The sequence below is a fragment of the Anopheles arabiensis genome, chromosome 3, assembly GCF_016920715.1.
Source record: "Anopheles arabiensis isolate DONGOLA chromosome 3, AaraD3, whole genome shotgun sequence".
NCBI classification, from domain to species: domain Eukaryota; kingdom Metazoa; phylum Arthropoda; class Insecta; order Diptera; family Culicidae; genus Anopheles; species Anopheles arabiensis.
In genome coordinates, this window is record NC_053518.1 from 81,641,287 (window position 1) to 81,661,081 (window position 19,795).

Below are 19,795 nucleotides of genomic sequence, written 5' to 3' on the forward strand. Positions count from 1 at the left end.
TTTTTGCCAAATATGCATGTCATTCTCAGCTCGAACGACCCACGAGGGAGAGGGAGGGTGCAAAAACTCGTTTACCGGCCGGTCTTTTTTGTTGTGCTTTGCTGCTTTTCTCTTTCGAAAGAGTAAATTCAATTCAGCGAAAGAACAAAAGACACTGGTGCAGCCGGCCGGTGGGCCGATGGTAATAAGCCGTTTGGTGCGTATTTTTGCAGAAGTTGTTTTGTTGTTCTTACAATATAGTTGAAAGCTTACAGTGGAAATCGGGAAATAAAAACGGTATCTTTGTTAGGCTGGGAATCCTCCGTGAAACTTTGAATGGGCGCTACTTGAATGGAGATTTTCCAAAGAACACATGAGGACACCCGAGGCCATTTGCTTTGGGAATGTATGTAATGTGTTGGTTTGATTGTGCAAAAATGATCTAGCCCATTTGAAGAAAATGTGCGAAAATGTGCCATTATTAACATACCGCACGAAACATTCATATCAATAGAAGGCCAGTCATAAACTAGGCAATTTTAGGATCACAGATTTTGGAAGTACGAAATTAGCGCGTTAAGTGTACATTAAAGCTATCGAATCTAAATTATGTGATTTGACCCCAATTGTCAAGACTAATCCAGCTCAAATCTAGCTCAAAGCTCCTATATCGACCCACATTCTAAAAAACATGCATTATTAAAATGTTTGTCACTTCTCATTAAACTAGACAGAATTATAGGGTATATTTCGATCGCCTATATTGGGAATATTGGCAATATGCGTTTATTTACCAGATCGGAATCAAACTTTGAAAATTAATGCTGTAGTTATTTTCTTATACAATCTTGAGATCAGTTGTGTGACGAAAAGAATATTTGGGTAAGGTTTACTATATTATTTTACTCAATGATTTAAAATGAGAAATATGCCCAAATAATCAAACAACACGAACTCTATAGCTGATTTGAGGCTGTTTAACAAAAATCGTTCCGATGTCGTACTTTGTGGCTGATTCAGAGATAAGAATTACTTTGCGGAACTATGGCGCTTTTTAACTAACACTCGGTACTCTTTGGAACCTTGCGGCTGTTTAGCCTGATGTGTATGGTTCATGATGGAACTTGAAAGCTTGTTAAGAAAGCGCTCCGAACTTGGTGGAACTTTATAGCTTTTTAATGCATGGAATCGGTACGAAGTGGCTCAAAGTGTCAAAGACTAGTGCCGTCAATCGTCTCATGCCATCATCATCTCTGCTACACAAGTTAGATAAGTTAATTGAAGAAGAGATTTTGAGTGAAGTGATAACTGTACAATCACAGTAAATTGTGATACATTTCGTATTAAGGATTTAAAAATATACAGATGCACACAGCAAAACAAACATCCTGTTGTTTATTTCATCGATGACGCTTGCTTGAAAATAAAATACAAAGAAAAATAATCCCCGGCACCCTGGCATAAGGAAGCTGCTTAAGCGCTATTTAGAAGACCACCTGGAACTTTGATGCTGTTTATCTACTGCAAAAGGCGAATTCAAGCAGCGATCTTTAGCGTGCCAAAATTGACTGCTTAAGAAATTTTGGCTATTTGGGTGATCACGATGATGATATATCTTAAACCTACTTTAGGCCAGGTTCAGACATTTGTAATTTCGTTTTATGTCGCATAATAAACCAATAATAATGTTAAAGCATTTGGTTTTATTCTGAGCCGTAAGGGCCATAGTAAGAAAAAAATTAAAATTACATTTTGTTTTTCGATTTTTTTGTTAAAAAGGTTTAGATATGCTTGTCTTTGACCGACATTCGTTGTTGGGCCGAAGAAGAAGAAGATGCTATTCGCAAATACCAGTACAAGCAAATACAAAACTTTTTTCTTCTTCTTCTTTTGGCTCAACAACCGTTGTCGGTCAAGGCCTGCCTGTACCACTTGTGAGGTTGGCTTTCAATGATCTTTTTTTTTTGGATTACCCCACCCATAGCAGGATAGTCTGTCCTACTTATGGCGACACAATCTATTTGGGGCTTGAACCCATGACAAAACTTTTTTACAAATCTATAATATTCGCTCAGCCGTTACATGTTGATAATATTTGTATACTTTGATTAAAAAAATGATTTCAAAAAATGGTTTAATATATTTTTATGTCAAAAATGCAATATATGCTTTAGATTTTATTTTGTGCTTTAGTGATTAGAAATACATTGTGTTTTGTTTTTTTTTTTTTAATTTTTCCATTTTTTTCTTTTTTCTTATTATTGATCTCCTGTTATCGTCTTGTAAGACGTTGAGTTCAAAGTGGCTAAAAGTAAACCAAGTCAACCTCTCCTGTTGCTATTAAACGTGTTATCACAAGTTCTACTGCACACCTACGCTGATTACGATGATTAACCGCGTAACTCGAGAGCTTACAGTTCTTTTTTATTCCTTGGTAGCAACTAATCACTTCATTTAGAATGTTTCAGCTGTCAAGAGCTGTAGATGGTTGTAAAATTGTTACAAAACTCAATTACACATGCATTATTGCGCGTGTGTGTGTGTGTGTGTGTGTGTGTGTGTGTGTGTGTGTGTGTGTGTGTGTGTGTGTGTGTGTGTGTGTGTGTGTGTGTGTGTGTGTGTGTGTGTGTGTGTGTGTGTGTGTGTGTGTGTGTGTGTGTGTGTGTGTGTGTGTGTGTGTGTGTGTGTGTGTGTGTGTGTGTGTGTGTGTGTGTGTGTGTGTGTGTGTGTGTGTGTGTGTGTGTGTGTGTTCATGTTTTTACACCAATATTATAAGTCCGTATTTCATACCGTCCTGAGCAGTACTACCAATTTATTTATAGTAATTGAATCTAGACTGTGGTACAGTCTGGTAAGCTTATCGAGCCCATCAATATTCTCGAGCTACAGTAGCAACAGTACCACAGCCATAATGTCATTTAAAAACTGCACATCGCTAATTGTTCGGGCCGCCACATTTAGCAGTTGCATTCTCATATTTTACATACCACACACACACCCCTCAAACCACCTCTGGTTACGTTACAAGTGTGAGAAGTGCGACAAAAAACACTCCAAACTCACCGAAAAAGCCTCATATTTTGCAAACGATACGTGAGCACTGCCACTAATTGAATCGTGCGGCCGCCAACGAGACTGGTCAGCTAGACGCCGACGTTCGAGCCAACCAGGGTGTAGTGTTGTAGTCCACCCGTATAGCCCGTACAGCGATGGAGCCTAACCGAATGACAAAGCACAACTCTGTGCCTCTGGTGTGGAAAATGTGCATTAATACAAAAAAACTGTGAGTGCAACCGCGTCCACTTTTTGCTTTACGATCGAACGTGAATGCCCTTTTGGCGTAAGGGATAATTCATTTCCCCACTTTCCATAACAGGCATACGCACAGCAAAAAAAAAATGGAAAAGAAGGAATAAATTATACGTTAGAGTTGAAACAAAACTTTAAACCAAAAAAACTAATAATAAAACGATCCATGAGCAAGCAGGTCTGCGCCAGTGCCAGCGTACCTTTTAATTTTGCCTAATACCTGGGCAATTAGATAAATTAGCTTACGGGCAAGCTACACCGTGCCACTCGGCAGCTAAAGGTGGGAAAGCAGAAACAGGTAAGAATAATTTATGACCATCACCGAGTGCCAGTACGGTAAATCGGTTCAACAGCAACGCTAAAAAAGGCCAGGCGCCTCCATTTCCGGTGTTAAAATCGGGTGCCAAATAAGCGTAAGAGCTGACGCTATAATTCGTGGGTTCAACGAAATCACTTAAATAGGGAGTAGTGGTGCCACAGCTTACACGAACACGTCCACTATCTGATTGAGACATCAATTTTGGTTTCGTTGGTGTAATTTTACCTTTTTGAAATGCCAAGGAAGGCAAAACACACTCCTCTCAGACACGTGTGTGCAGTGCAGTGTCCTTCGGGGCTGTTTTTTCTTCATATTTTTTTCCCCTACACCACCCTACACTACTCCCACTGGTATGACTTGCACAAGACGTGTCAAGTGACCAATATGGAAGAATAATCAAACTTACCCACACCCAGCAAGCCCAACTCGAGCTGTTTGCTTTCGTTTGGGGAAATCGATCCTGACACACTCCGAGAAGGAAAGCTGTGCTATCCGCTGCCATGAAACACAGCCTCACGCCGGTCAAGGGAAGCTGGGTCGAAGGTGGCGACAGTGATAAGTGATTTGTTGATAAGGGAAATCATACAATCTTGCGCAGCAGATGAGCAACAGGCGGCCGGTGCGGGTAAGACCAGCCCAGCGTCTTCTGGCTCATTCTGGTTCGGTTTTCCCAACTCTCGAAGGTTATTTGCACTGCTATCGAAGGATGACCATCATCCTGCCAATGATTATTCCCGCTGGAGTGTGTGTGTAGTGTGTGTGGTGCTGCTTCAATCGAAAAAGGAGCTGGCCGAGTGGTTTCGAGCTGGGAGTTGTATTAATTTATATGAAATATGGTTCCTGTTTCAATGTTTGCCCTCTGAATTTTCCACTTTTTGCTGTGTTATTGATTTAATTTAGCTTATTTTTACACAAATGATTCAATACAGATTTCAAACTACAGCTCTTACCGCCCTATTTCCTCAACGGAAAAAGGAAAAATAGTGTCATATCACAATCCCCCGCCTTAGCCACGGCACGACACAGAAAACGACCCCACGATCCAGGAAATCATATCATCGGCGCCAGACAAATGCCAGGGCCGGAAAGTACTTAGCAAACATCTTGTGTTTGCCATCCCCTGTGTGCCCATCTCCCAAATCGAACGGGAAGAAGTTGGTACATTCTCCAGAATCCTGGCCCTACCCATCGTCATCAATGGCAGCAGGATGGAGCGGGGACGAGATTCTTCGAATGTGGGAGCATTATTTTACACGTCAACAGATATTGTAATAAATATGGTAATTATTATCCGTAGAGCGGGTGTCGGCAGACAGTTCCGGCGACTGACTAATGTTGCCTTCATATGCAGATAGTACATTGCCTTTCGCCCAGCCCTGGGAATGAATTAAATTTTGCCGGCCGGCTCCGAGTGAGTATGCATACACCCGTGGATGGATGGATGAATGGATGATCTTTGAAATTCCTGCGACGTTTTGCTTGGTGTGTCTCCGCCCCGTCCCGAACGGCTTTGCAAGAAAATGTGCCGACGCACGACGGCCGGACTGATTCATTGCGTGGCTCGGTGACTGTGTGACGAAAATACCGCAGGGAAATTAAAAGTGTGATAGAATGCTTTCTTTTGATAAGCGATGACGGGGGAGCGGCGAATGACTATTGATGCCTTCAGCAGCTGCTCCAGAAGCAACAGGAGGAAGTTTTTCTTCAAAGACGGTGACGGTTCTGAAGGATTCTTTTGAGCCGGATTGATATAAATGTTAATGAGAGCTATTAGGCATAGCATGTTAGGAAAGTAATGTGAAAAGTGTGCAGAAGGTACACTTTATGGTAACTATTATAATTTCAAAAATAGTTAAATTGGATCGTTTTTATCTCATTTGTTTTTTGTTTTATAATTTGTTTTATAATGAAGGAAATATCCCTCATTATACTCGAGCGTAATTACGTCTTTGATTTTAACGTACAATTTAAGTTTGCAAACACAAATTTAAATGCTAACTGCGTCTTCCTTATAGGATCATTTTGATCTGCTAATTGCATAACTTTAGGTGTTTTAATGTTAGCAAAGAATTGATGGATACAGGGATTTAATTTAAACTGTATCACAGTTATTTCTGCATTGGGGGAGCGTAAAAGCAATGCCTAATTCAAATTGTTTTTTTTTAATAATATTAAAAAAAAACAAAACAAGTAACATAAATCTGTACTCTAAACGCCCAAATGTATGCAACCCAATTATAAGATGAAGCTCAAACATGGAGACCTCCAGATAGTCCAGCTCATCTACGTAAAGAAGGATTGATTCTGCATAAAAATAAATGTATTTCAAATCTACCTCACAGCAAACCGAATGTCTAGAATATCGTCTGATGTACCAGCAATAAAATACTTTCAATATGTTTGCCTAGATCTTCAACAAGCACAGTCCCCCGAGCACAAATATGGCAACTAATTGCAAGATAATCATATTAATAACAATAAATTCATATGAAATAATGCCATGAGACAACCTCCAATAGAGAGAAGAGATCGTCGTCTTCAGGAAGGAGTCTCGTTTAGATATCGATGTCTGCCGTCTTCATCTATACGGCGACCCTATCTATTCCATTTAATCGTCTGGATGGTTTTCCCGATAGTGCAATGCATGTGTTTACGACCCTCTGTGCTGCTCAGAAAGGTTCAAGAATTTGTCTTTCTTTTAGCAAAACAAATTGAATGCGTAAAAAAACTCCGAAACTCATGTATCTAACCACAACAACAAAAAAATGGGAAAGCGCAATCTATCCGCTTGTTCGGGCTTTGCTCGTACAAAACACCCCTATAAGAATCTTAATTCGATTTTCATAAAACACCCTGCACTAAATATGTGCCACCCTCTTTCAAGTAGGCGAACATTCTATTGGCATTGTTTATTTCCTTTCCTGCCACCGCTGCCACTCGCTGTGACTGTTTTCGACAGCACTATCATAATAATCAACACCATCATTTACATTTGAGTTTCTTCCGCCTCGAAACGGAAAAGAATAGCAAAAACTCCCACTCCCCCTCCAAAAGATGGCAAATAATACACATCCACCAATAGTACAAGTCTATCGTCCGGCTGGCGTTGTCAATCCCATCCCTCACGACCGTTGCCCGACGATGACGGAGTGTCTTTTGGACGGACGCAGGCGGCACTCGCAGTAAGTCATTCTCGGTTATTGCTTTTTTCCGGATAATACATTCTACCCCGGGCCCCGGCTGTTCGGTTCCCTCGTGCAAACCCTTTTCATCGGACAGCTAAATGCGGATGTTGTTTACAGCGAGCGAAAACGATAGCGAGGACATATTCTTAGTCAGCAGCAGCCGGAAGTGTGCCGCACTTAAGACGGAGACAACAGGCTCTGGGCGAAACAATGAGCCAGATGATTCGGTCGTTCCTGTCGCAAGCGGAGAAGCTCCGTGCAGTGTGCAGCCAACTCTTAAGTCAATTAATTTTTTGCACCCCTTTTTTACCACTGACTGCTTACTGCTTCAAACAACAATTTGATGGACGATTTAAAGCGATGGCGAGTGTTAAAAAAACACTCGTTCAAGGGAGGGCTAACGGATTGCGGGTGGGTGTGGTTTTTCATTAGAACCAGAACAAATGAGCTGTAATTTTTCGCTTTATTGTTGCTTGGTTTTCGATTGAATCAAATTAGGTGCGATGTTTGATAAGTCGTAAAGCGGATGGACCGTGGAAAGTACCGTGCTGGAATGCTCAAGACAGAGCTGAGCATCTGGTAAAAGGGAATGGATTAATTTGCTGAAGGAAAGAGATGCACGGTTCAGCTTTGATGTTAAATTGTAGTTTGTTTTATTGTTTTATTTAGAATCTTATTTAGTTTTATTGGTTCTTTTATCTTTTTACTCTTCATATTCTAAATGGTTTCTTTACCAATATATTGTGTGATTAGTTTTTTTAGTCTTAAATAACTATTAGATGACTTTTGCAAAGTTAATGATTTTTAGAAAACTGGTTTATAAGGTTATGTTTTATTTTTTAATTATTGATCTATCTTCGAGATCTTTTTTGCGTAATTTCAATAGATTGTTTAATAGATCGATGGAGAGGTTTCATATTTTTAGAATGCATAACGAAGATAATGTTTATAAAATAAAGATTTTAATGAAGATTTTAATGAAGGTTGGCATAGTCGTCAACTCGAACAATTCAATAACATGCCCGTCATGGGATCAAGCCTAGAATGGACCGTCCCTCCGTAGCAAGGATTGATTATTCGGCTACGTGGCAATGAATTAAGGCTCGAAAGGATGTATATGCCGGTATGTCCACGTAGGACGATACGCCAAATAGAAGAAGAATGAAGGCGAGTCTAGCAATAGGACTCTAAAAATATCTCTAAAATGGCTTAAAGCTGCAAGAACCTTCTGTAACAATAAATAAACAATAAAGAAAACAATAAAATAGACTAAAGTAACTTAAGTTTCTTAGCCCAACTTTTCTTATAAAAAGAAATACAAAGATGATAACAGCTTTTCTTAAATGCCTTATATTCCAAGAATGTTTCAATAATGTTATGATCATTTTTTACAGCCCAACCTTAACCTTATACCAACAGATGGCTCCAATCAAGAGGAGGCAAATATAAACATAATTTGCAAAAACATCTCCCAAGATCCTGGCCCACAATTAATTGATAATTGGAGACAAACTTTTGGCTTTAAAAGCTGCTGTGTAAAAGACTATCGTAAAATTTTATGCCCCTTTCACAGATCAGAATTATCCCACTAAACTGCAACTCAAAAGTAATGGCATTTTTAGTTTTTCCCCTACGTACGTACGGTATTTATTTCGTTTGTTAAATAGCCACCCCGTGGATGGAAGATTGGTGCCGTGACCGACCGACGAAATCTCCCCATCCAGAAACAATGATTTCAAACAGGAAACACGCGGATCACAAGATGACATTTTATCCACATCTGCAGCTAATGCGAATGTCATAACATTCGGTAAGGGTGACAACGAAATGTCAGAAAGTTTTTGGCTTAACCTTTAGCAGGAGCCGAATTTTTGGCCGCTTCCATCCAAATTTCGTCCTTCATCCCCTCCAGCACCGCAGTGCGTCTAATTAACCAATTAAACCTGATACCATGGCTACATGCGGTTAATCCTGTTGCCCGTCCAACCGGGGCGGTTGCAGTCGACGGCTTTCATGGACGCTTAATTTCGGACGAAGCCACTTTTTGCCCTCTATAAGTGTTGAAAGTTTCCTATTTATTGGTATTTGCTTTCGCTGTCGAAGAAAAAAAAGGAAAGCCAGCATAAGGATGAGGAGAAGCAGGGAGAAAAAAAATCCCCCACCGTTTACTTCAAGCAAGCGGAAAACGGAACGGGAAATCTCATCGTAAAACTTTCTCTCCGGTATTAATTCGAAAGGAAATTGCCTCCGAGTGTCTCCCCCCCATCGGGACGACATCGTAGACGGGCAGGTTCGTTACTTGGCCACCCTTCTCTGTGAAAAAAGCCCCCACTCTTGTCACAAAACTGTGACAAAAATGTAACAAGTAGCAGCCGAACAAACCACCGTGGCGACACCATGCCTGTGGCACCGAAAACATTTGACGAAACATCCGTCCGTCATTTAGTAGCCGGGGCCCGGCTTACGTCGAACGGTGCCGGGGCCTGGAGACGATGGCACTACGGCATACGCCTTCCGTTTCGACTGCAAATGAAGATGAGTTGGGCAGTGTAATAACGTGCATCCCCGAACGGCGCACTGTCCGATGCCGACGGTCTCTTATTAAGTTTGTCACGTTTACCTTTTTGATTATGCGACGACCACGAACGAGATCGGATCTGACCGGCCCTGGGAAAGCGGGGGCGTTTTATGCTTTTTTACTTCCCTTTCTTTTTTTTTACTCCAACACCCTGCCCTGCCAGATTGTTTTGATTGAACATGAAATGGATATTGATTATACGGTGATTACCGTGCCAAGGTGTATCGGGCAAGGTGTGTGTGTGAGGTAGCAGCAGACTTACTCGCAAGGGACGATTTTTCACCCGGGATGTTTCCACCCCGAGTCGAATAGGATTATGGTAATCGGTCGTGTTGTTTGGTGTTGTTTTTTTTAAGCTTTCCCTTCATATCATTCAAATTCATTAATTTTCCATCCTTGGGATGTATAAACACACACACACACACGCAGCCAGTCAGCACCGGTGACAGTGATGGGTGGTTGTACGTGCGACGACTTTATTTGGGCATTACACAGCGGCACCGGGTGGGCTCTTGGTCTATTACGCTGAAAAGCAAATTATCAAATTAAAATCAACTGTCAACGGAATTAGCGCTGAATGTGTGATTCGCGGAAGTAGTAAGGGAGCTACAGTGGTGAGATGCTCTGTATGCAACATTGTTAATTAATGAAGAAGGCTACATGGAGCTAATAAGAGAGTAAAACAAAATTAGAGAAATGATATGAAAAAAAACTAATGTAAATAAGTAAATACATAACAAACATAAAAAAAAATCGAGAGGCAATAAGATGAAATAGTTAAAAGAAAAGAAAATTAAAACGAAAAAGATCAGTGGAACTAAATTTCCTGCAACTGCTTCTCCAGCAGATATCTTCTTTAACAGAAAATTTTAAAAATATCGTTCAAGTTTAAATAAAGTACAAATATTACGAAATGTACTTCACTGATCGCCAAACAAACTGTTTCTACACTACCTAAAAATTAATTAAAAAAAAAAAAATATTTTAATTACAGGACATGTAAATGTACCTAAACTCGTTCGAGTTTAATTTAATTCAATTATTTATTTTAATCAACATCTGCCATCAAGGCTAAATATCGAATATTTAAAACTTATTCTTAATATAGAGAAAACTCGAGTTTCGCAAATTTTTATTTTTCATAAAAATAAATAATCATATGTCAAATCAGTACAACTTTCTCCATCAATTGTCAAAAAAAATGTTTTTTTCCAAAAGTTTTAAGTCATTAATAAGACATAAAACACTGAATTTTCTACACAAATTACTTTAAATAAGTAGCATATTACAAAAATGAGGTATATTTAATCAAAAACGATTATTTATCAATTATATTTTGGTTATAAAACGTGATTATCGACTTACGCGAAAATCCGAGACATGCGTATGTCTCCGGAACGCATTATTCGCGTAACTCGGGGAAAAACTGTACATGAAACATAACATATATACACCTAAAAAGTAAAAAAATAAAATATAAAGCACAAAGATATTATCGTTAAGTTAGAAAATAATAATAAAAATAATAATAAAAATAATAATAATAATAATAATAATAATAATAATAATAATAATAATAATAATAATAATAATAATAATAATAATAATAATAATAATAATAATAATAATAATAATAATAATAATAATAATAATAATAATCATAATAATAATAATAAGAAGAAGAAGAAGAAGAAGAAGAAGAAGAAGAAGAAGAAAAACGAAAAGGAAACTATTACAAAGAATTTGTGAAATTAAAGAAAAAGAAAAAAGACAGTAACCAAAAGAGTTAAGAGAGGAGTCCCAATCAAAGGGAGAGTAAAACTGGTTAAAAGAAAAAAAAATAACAATGTTACTATGATAGCAAAAATATATATTTTCACGAGAACTACAAATTGCCGACCACTGACGACTAGCTTACTATTTCAGCAAAGACAAGACATTCAACCCCTCACGTGGAAAGTAAGCGAAGAAGGGGTGGAAATTTAATTTTCATACTGTGATTTTTCCATTTGCATTTGTATGAGAGAACGAAGAAGCAGTCGCCACCCGGATGCTACCCCGGAGAACGAGCAACAACAGAACAGGGAGCTAAAAAACAACAAAAATTGCACCACCAATGGCCATCCATCGTTTCGTCCATTCATCCGCAACCGTTTTCCACTCTTGTGTATTTGTTTCTTTTTTCTCCTTTTTTTGCGCGGGTAACAAGTTGATTGTGTGTTGTTCCATTTCAAATATGGAGCCACTTTTTTCATGTCTTGCATTTTGTTTTGTTTCCACTTCTCTCTGTTCTTGCCCATACTGTTTAGCTGCAGAAAAAAGTTAACTTGAGAGACAGTGCCGCCAAGCAAAAAAAAAAACAAGCAACCAAAATAAAAATAAAACCGAAATCCAAACTAATGCCATCCGAAAGTAAAGTGGAACTTTGGTGCGAGTTTCCTAAAAGCATGCGAACACATTCGAGGGGCAGTTGTTTCGTTTGCTTTGTTTCATTTTGTTTTTTTTTTTATGTTATGGTTCACAACGCAATTTTGCTGGTTGAATATTAATTCTATTAGGTCGTTGGGTGAGTGTGTGTGTGTTTTGTTTTTGCCCGTTTTCTCCAAGTTCCATTTGCTAGTTGTTTCGAATTTCGTTTAGCTTTTTCCACTACAGACAGCGAGTAGGCTGTTTTCAAACACGAACACTACGAGGTCGTAATTTTCCAATTGTACCTCATTCCGTGCTGTCGGGCCGTAAAATCAGTGAGCTAATTTGGCAAAATGTGGGAGTTTGAAATTTTATCCTGGTCACGGCACCACAACGAATGGCAACGAATTTTTTTTTTTTTTGTTGGAACTGCGAAAGCAAATTGAAGAAAAGGAATTCAACACGCATTGATGTGAATTGTTATTTTCAATCGAATTAAATATTTAACAAATAAAGGGACACTAGCAGATACTCCGCCGGTCTCACTTGAGCCGGTCTCGTAGTACAGTCGTCAGCTCGTACGACTTAACAACATGCCCGTCATGGGTTCAATCCCCAAATAGACCGCGCCGCCATACGTAGGACTGACTATCCTGCTATGGGGGGGAATCAATTAGTCACTGAAAGCCAAGCCCACGAGTGGGTACAGGCAGGCCTTGACCGACATCGGTTGTTGAGCCAAAGAAGAAGCAGATACTCAATACGAACCATAACCTCTTAGCCTGATGGAGTTCGCTGTCTATTAACTCCTCGGAAGGAGCGATTTCCTCCTTATTATGCTTAATATTCGGGCCCATGTGTCTCTCGAGACCTTAAGCCAGATTCTAATGAATTTTATTAAATCTCGCCTTGTCAAACACTTACACTTGCCAACCCCAAAACCCTTCAAAATGCTCAACACCATTGGCATACTAAAACAATTCACTGTCCCTTCTGTCCAGCTACCAGCTCATTACAGGGCCATTTGTTAAAACGGCAAGGGAACGGTTCCTTCTAGACAAACGCACACGCCGCTTCATTTACGGCCCAATGGCTTTTAATCACCTTCGCAGACACACATACACACAAAACGGACACAATAAACTAACCCTTTTCTCGATCGTCTTTGCAGGACGGTCCGAAAATTAGACACACAGAATTGTGACCGGAATCGATAAGTGTGTTCGTGCACAGGAGGATACGCACACTCCACACACTCCGCCATCAAACAGAGAGCTATATCTCATTAGGAATATCTAATCCAAACCACTACGGCCCACCTTTCTAGCACCTAGCAGGTCCCGTGTGTGTTTACTTTCCAAAAAAAACAACAGAGATAACATAACCTAAAACACTTCCCTCGCAGCACCATGTGTATGTGTGTGGCTGTCCGGTTCAGCTGCAGAAAAGGGCGTCCGAGGGAAAGTTTATCATCCTTCAGAGAAACCAAACACCCAAACGCACGGCGGGCGTCCTAATTCTTTTAATGAATAATTAAGTGAGAATTTGTTTCTCCATGCAAAGAAAATTGGTTTGCACGACAAGATTTATTCGGGTTTAATAGCGTCTTAATAGGGGATCTGAGAGGGAGTGTGTTTCTTGTCTCGATTGTTCTTTGGAAACATCCCTCCCTGGAAACGCCGTAGCCGTTCCGGAGAAGTTAGAACCGACTATGGAGGGGTTAAGGAGATGCACCAACCAGACCAACAAAAAATGAATCAGTATACTAATAGCACAGCATCACACAAGAAAAAAAAATGTCACTATCAAAGCAACGCCCTCACAGAGCTAATTGTGTAGCTATAATTATCCAAAGACTTTACTTTATCTTACCACGAGAGTGAGCAAAAGTGTACTTCCCCGCATTATCTATCGCAGGCAAGCACGATTCAATTTGCGTTCAAATTGATTATACATTAAGCTACCCGTGAGCAAACATACAAACATCTTTATCTCGAGCCAAACAGGCTGCGGGAAAAGCAGCGTGCGTGATTTATACTAGCGCCATCTATTGAGCAGTAGCTGAAAGTTGCTGTCAGCTGAGCTGTTGCTGGCCCCGTCTCTTCTTATCAAATAGCAGCAACAGCAGCAGCACAGGGCACAGAGTGACGAAGCAATTAGCCCGTTTAACAGCGTACCTCCGGCTTTAACCCTATCACCTACATGAAACAATGCCAATTACCCACCAATTTCACACGAGTTTACCATTCAGCTCACCGTTCGGAGAGTAGTGCAGTGCTCTCGGCTTATTAGTCATTAATTAAACCTAGACTTTAAACAGCAACTGCAACCCGCTTGCGTACCAAGTGTCCGGCGCTATCATTGTGTGAGGAAGAGTATGCTTTGGACCTGGTGCCACGTTATCATCGTATGGTACGATAAAGTAAAGATATCAGAAGCCTACGTATTTTAAACGCTCAGTTACAATAGTATGTGAGAACAGATGTCCTACCTACCTCACCACATCTCCAGCGCGGTGCTAAATGAGTGTGGACGCGATAACATGCTTCCCCTTGCGCTAGGGGGATCGTATCGAAACCTTGGTCGCGGACCTCCATCAGATAGACAACGGAGGTTTTGTGCGCTCAGATACCATTTTTCCGTGCAGGTGAGAAGAACTGCGTCCGTTTTGTCCGACATCTTGCACGCTCGCGGCAACGGTGTTTGCGAAGAGTTCGGCGTAGTTCGGTGTACGATTGGGGCAATGTGCCAAGGGCACACGGGCAGTGACAATCGCAGGGCAGGACAATCGTCATCAACATGAGTGCACGGTACGGTACGATTAGTGGAATGCTGGGCCTCGTAGAGCCCGGCGAAAGCTCAGCAGCATCCTCGATGGAGAAGATTGAAGTGCTTCCGGAACCTGCAAGAAGAACGCGCAAAAGAGGTCAGTGTTAGGCAGTGACGGTCAAGGTGTAACGTTAATTCAGCTTTCTTTTGCCAAATTTCCACAGATAGCCTTCGAAAGATTAGCGTACGCCATCTGGTGAGCAAGCTGGAAACCCGCGCAGCAGAAACGTTGGAGCGCAATTTCGGGGGTCGATTTTCGGGCCGCCTTCGGAAGGGAAAGCTTGGAGATGAGGCGACACCGGGCGCTACATCCAGTTCCAGCGGTGGCGTGCCAGTGCCAGATCAGCCTTCTAGCTCAAGCCCCCGGACCTGGTATATGGTGCCGCTTTCCGCACAAAAAAGCTCTTCCAACCAGTCCGCGGACTGCTCGGCTGCGGCATCGTCTCTCTCGCTCAGCTCCAGCATGGCTACGGACGACAACAACAGTGACAACAGCGATGACACCGACGTCCAGTGGGCCGTTATCGGGCGCGATAAGATAAGCGCCGATAGGGCAGAATTTAGCCAACGGTAAGGTAAAACGCTGTTTATTATGGTTTGCTCCACACCACACGGCTACACTGAAAAGGCTTAGTGGAAGGAATCGATTGATTGGTCGGGGAGGATTTTCAATCGTTGGGTGGTCCGTGGAATGTCCAGCCAGCTGATTATGTTGCACGGTGTGAAGGTTGTTTAGTGAGGAAGTTGTTTTGGCTAGTTTGTTAATCGTTCGTGATAGTGAAAACCGACGTGACCGTGAATGAAGCGAAGGTCTCGCACTAGTGTAAAGAATCCGTGGTCTGGCCATCACGATGAGGGTGTGTTTTTGGTGCGTTTCAAGATCGGCCCGGACTACTGTGAGCTGTAAGTGTGAACGGCCTGTTCAATCGCATGTGTTTTTAAGCTTCTGGATGGAGGAAATAAGGACATATGATTACGTCTGTGGAATAGTGGGGAAGTGGTTTAACTACCTTAAGATCTTGACATGTAAAGTTCCTTCTCAAGTTAACTGTGTAGTGTACTACAGTGTTAGAATCAAGCTAGAAACAGACGCATCAAGCACGAGTCATACGTGGTATGACTCTCCAAAAATGCGCCAAATACTTTGATCTAAATGCGTCATAAGCCAACACTTCCCGGACATGAGCCACGTAAAAATGGGAGTGTACGCGCCTTTCCACGACAAAAATATCAATCACTCAGCACCGCCTCCGGAAGTTTACACCAAAACGCCCCATAAGCCCTATGAAGAGCAGGAACTACCTGCCAACTTCCAATTTTGATCGAACGTTCAGAAGTATGGACTATGGCGTACTAGCAATCGGATCCATCTAGCCTTAAACCCACCCTGTTATGCTTCCGGGAGTGGGTTTTTGTTCGCGTCGCATTGATTTTTTCGGCGAGCGCTTAGCGCTTATCTCTTAAAGCTATTCAAAGAGTCGAAGGAATGCATCCAATCGAGATTGTACTTCGCGGTACAATGTTGTACAGTGACAAACAAAGCGAACTGCCTGTTGCACAATCGCTGAGTGGATTTTTGTGTTCTGTTTTGAATTGCAGTTTGTCGACTGAAGAGGCCGGTATGAAGAAGATACCTGGCACCCCTACCGTAGATCGGGAAGATTCTGGTCGGTGGAGCATCTGTTCGTAAGTAGAGCGAATGTGTTCTAGTATATATTGAAAAAGAACATTTGTGTACTCTGAACGTAAATTGCAGTGACTTTGAGAGGGACTCTCTACCGGACGTGGACGATGTGTGTGATACGTGGAACGAGTTCATCTATTTGCGGCTTTCGGAGGAAAATGCCAAGCACCTAAACTCTTACAGTCCGTGAGTGAAGACGCGCTCAATAATGTGTGAAAATCATTATTCAAGGAGGCTTTGCATCCTTTTCCAGGGACTTTGAAGTGACACCGTTCGATGAGTACTATCAACCGGCAGAGGCGTCCAACACAATCATCTCGTTGCGTTTCACACCATACGAACTGCATCGAATACTGCACGGATACGATCTGAACGACCTAAGCAACGACGACGAAGATGATCATGATGATGATGTTCAATCCCACACCTCCCATTCTTCGACCGACTCCGATAGCGTGTTTGTGGATGCATTTGTACAACATCCCACCGACGTACGCATCACCCCTTCGGTCGATTCCCTCGACGAAGGTGTCGCATTCCGGGACAGCCCGGTCGAGTCACCGGAACCGCACCATCTTCCCAATGATATTGACATGTAAGCTGTTACACACGTTCCGCCGCGTTCGCAAACTACCACGCTTATCACACCACGATAACACCTGCAATATTGATTTGCTTGCATTTGCAGTAAAATCTCGTTCCTCATCGAAGAGCTGCTCGACACGGAGCGGAACTATATCAACACGCTCGAGAAGGGTATCGCCACCTACATCGATGCCGTGTTTACCGACCAAACACCACCGGAACTGTGCGGCAAGAAGTATCACCTGTTCGGCAACCTGCAGTACATCTATCGGTTCCATCGAAATGCCTTTCTACCGCGGCTGCTGACGGCGGGTAACGATGTGGAGCTGATTGCCGACGCGTTCGTGCACTTTCTCGACAACGACAGCTTTTACGGCTACGTCCTGTACTCCATGTACCATCCGAAGTCGCAGCGGCTGTGCGAGCAGCATATTGAGTTCTTTCGCCAGCATCAGCAACAGCACGGCGATAAGCTGGGGGTGAAAAGTTTGATACTGCAGCCGATACAGCGGCTGCCCCGGTACCAGCTGCTGCTGACCAGCCTGTTCAAGCAGCTGGTAAAGAAGCCGGGTGCGATCAGCAGGAACACGCAGCTGCACAAGGTTTGCGTGGCGGAGAAGCGGCTGCAAACGCTGATCGGGATCATGAACGAGTCGGTTACGGTCAACGATATTCTGCAGTGTGAAAAGGTAAGAGTGGAGAGCGACTTTAGGTGAAGGATTACGGCACTAACCTTAAATTGGATCGATTTCAGGCTGAAGATGATGAGGTTGAGTTGGGCTTCGGTGTTCCCAAGCCAGCCATCGTACTCAGAAATCAAAATCACGACAATCAGGTACTATTCCTGTATCCCAAGGATAACGAACATGTGGATCACAATAAACCGGTAAGCAGTTTGTTAAGCAAATACCTAAAAATCCACCCTTGATAACTATTTTGCCTTCTCTTCCAGATCAACATTCTTCACCAGGGCAAGTTCCGCAGTGTCTTTCCCGTGTTCATTAATGATCTCCGCCTGAAGCGCCAATACCAGGGCCGTCTGTTTGTGTTCGAGCGTTGCGTGATCTACACCGAACAGCTCGACCTCAAATCTCTCACGTACCGTGGCCACTACACGCACCAGGAAGTGGAGTTCGACTTTACCAACCGACAGATCTTGAAGCTTTCCTCCCGCCGCCACGAACGGCTAGAGATTGAGGTGAAGGTTAACATACAGAGTCCGGGCAAAACGCACCTGCCGGACGTAATGATGGCGATCAAGACGATCATCGATCGAAGAGATCAGCGTGAAAGCTTCGCATTCGATGGCGCTGCCGGTGAGGCGCTGGCAACGCTGCGCGACACGCCGTTCTCACGCCGCAATTCCAGCTTCCGCAGCAGTTTCTCCAGCACTACGAGCGATTCGAGCTTTCTGAGCGTGTTCAGCAGTCCGGCAGCAGCGGCCGCAGCGGAAGAGGACTCGACCGCTGCCGGCTCAGCGCACCGCGCCGGCAGTGTCCTGTCGGAGTGTGGGTCGATCGAGACGATGCTACACTTTCAGCAGCACTTCGAGCGTGCGCTGGACGAGTGTACGAATCTTTACATCCGCACGCTGCCGGAAGATGTGGCCGGCCAGCTGGAAGAGATGGTGGAGATACTGGACGAAATGTTGCGCACTCAGCGCGCGATCAATCGGCGCCTGTTTGAGCAGGAGTTTGAGCGGCTCAGCTACGACAGTGATCTGCAGTACCTTTGCTGCGTGTTTCGGGACTGCTTCCGGCGCAGCGAGTTCGACGTGTTTCTGCGCTACGTCGAGCACGTGAAGACGGTGGAGTCGATGCTGATGAGCTTCGAGCAGTATTCGAGCAGCAGTCAGCAAAAGGGTGATGGTGGTAGTAGTGGTGCTAATGGAACGACACTCACGATCGATGCCTTTCTCTATCTGCCGATCAAGTACGTGAACCGGTGTCATCAGTTTTTCAGTGTTGCGTGGGCTCAGCGAGAGGAAGACCGGACGGACTGTTCCGAGTTTAAGACGGTCGAGCTGCGGTACGTGCACGAGCAGATGGCACTGGTGCAGCGGCGGGTCAACGAAAACTATCAGATCCGTCAGCTGATTATGGATGTGCAGTTTCTGAACGAGATTGGACTGGTGAAGCACTCCGAGATCGTAAAGCTGGAGGGATCGTATGCACTGTTCCGTTTGCTACTCACCAAAACTGGACTGCTCTGCATGAAGATCAATGCTGAACAGGTGAGTGTCGTGTTGATTAAGGGTGATGGATGGACGCTGAATGTGATTAATAAGAGCTCCTCTTTTCCATTCCACATTAGCATAAGGTGGAAACGTACAGCAGTGTCACCTTCTACTGTCCGTACACGAAGGTCTCGGCGCGTACGAGTAAGCGTAGCGGCACCGTCTGGTACGTCTACTTGGACAGTCGAAAAACGACACTGATCTTCCCGTCCCGGCACCTGCGCTACCTCACGATTGAGCAGTACACTACACTCTCCACCCAGATGAAGCAGAAAGAGCGGGAAAAGCGACGATCGTTCTTCTACGTCACCTGAAAAGAGGGTGAGGAGGAGACACTTGTCACAGGACACCGCAGGGCAGTGATATTGGAGGGCACGGTTTTAAAGCCTAGCAACTCCACACGCCGAAGAGAGTGATGTAACCGATAGTCAGCAAATAAATTATTCTTTCCATTGTATTCTTTCATGTATCTACCTTCCATCGCTCGGGGACTTCCCGAAATTCGAAGGCCCTTACAACCCAATGCAACCCCATTTCAGGAATGTGAAAACGATATCGCTGATAACGCAAATTGTTTCGAAAATCAATGATGGTTGCGCTGAGTCATCGGTACCGATGTTCGGCACAACCCACGGGAAGCACGTTATCTATCGATAGCGTTGCAATATTTGATGGTAATGTC

The 19,795-nt window shown here is 43.0% G+C and overlaps 1 protein-coding gene across 3 annotated transcripts; it reads left to right on the plus strand.

Moving 5' to 3' along the window:
• The first annotated feature begins 14,558 nt into the window (after positions 1 to 14,558).
• LOC120903194 lies at positions 14,559 to 19,570 on the plus strand. Of its 3 annotated transcripts, XM_040312466.1 has the most exons (9): positions 14,559 to 14,705; positions 14,773 to 15,178; positions 16,208 to 16,294; positions 16,365 to 16,478; positions 16,546 to 16,887; positions 16,981 to 17,566; positions 17,632 to 17,763; positions 17,830 to 19,110; positions 19,191 to 19,570. In XM_040312466.1, exons 1-9 carry the CDS (start codon positions 14,579 to 14,581, stop codon positions 19,425 to 19,427), a joined length of 3,312 nt encoding a protein of 1,103 aa, XP_040168400.1. In that variant the 5' UTR covers positions 14,559 to 14,578; the 3' UTR covers positions 19,428 to 19,570. The 3 variants fall into 3 exon arrangements, with proteins under 3 accessions (XP_040168400.1, XP_040168402.1, XP_040168401.1); XM_040312468.1 differs by lacking the exon at positions 14,559 to 14,705 and having other exon boundaries at positions 15,075 to 15,183; XM_040312467.1 differs by lacking the exons at positions 14,559 to 14,705; positions 14,773 to 15,178 and adding an exon at positions 15,195 to 15,511.
• Positions 19,571 to 19,795: the final 225 nt, after the last annotated feature.

Bases quoted from the DNA above. Each gene is read 5' to 3' on its own strand.
- LOC120903194 (XM_040312466.1), top strand. From the start codon at position 14,579: ATGAGTGCACGGTACGGTACGATTAGTGGAATGCTGGGCCTCGTAGAG. The intron at 16,295-16,364 runs GTAAGTAGAGCG...CGTAAATTGCAG, and splicing joins GGTCGGTGGAGCATCTGTTC to TGACTTTGAGAGGGACTCTC. The intron at 16,888-16,980 runs GTAAGCTGTTAC...TTGCATTTGCAG, and splicing joins CTTCCCAATGATATTGACAT to TAAAATCTCGTTCCTCATCG.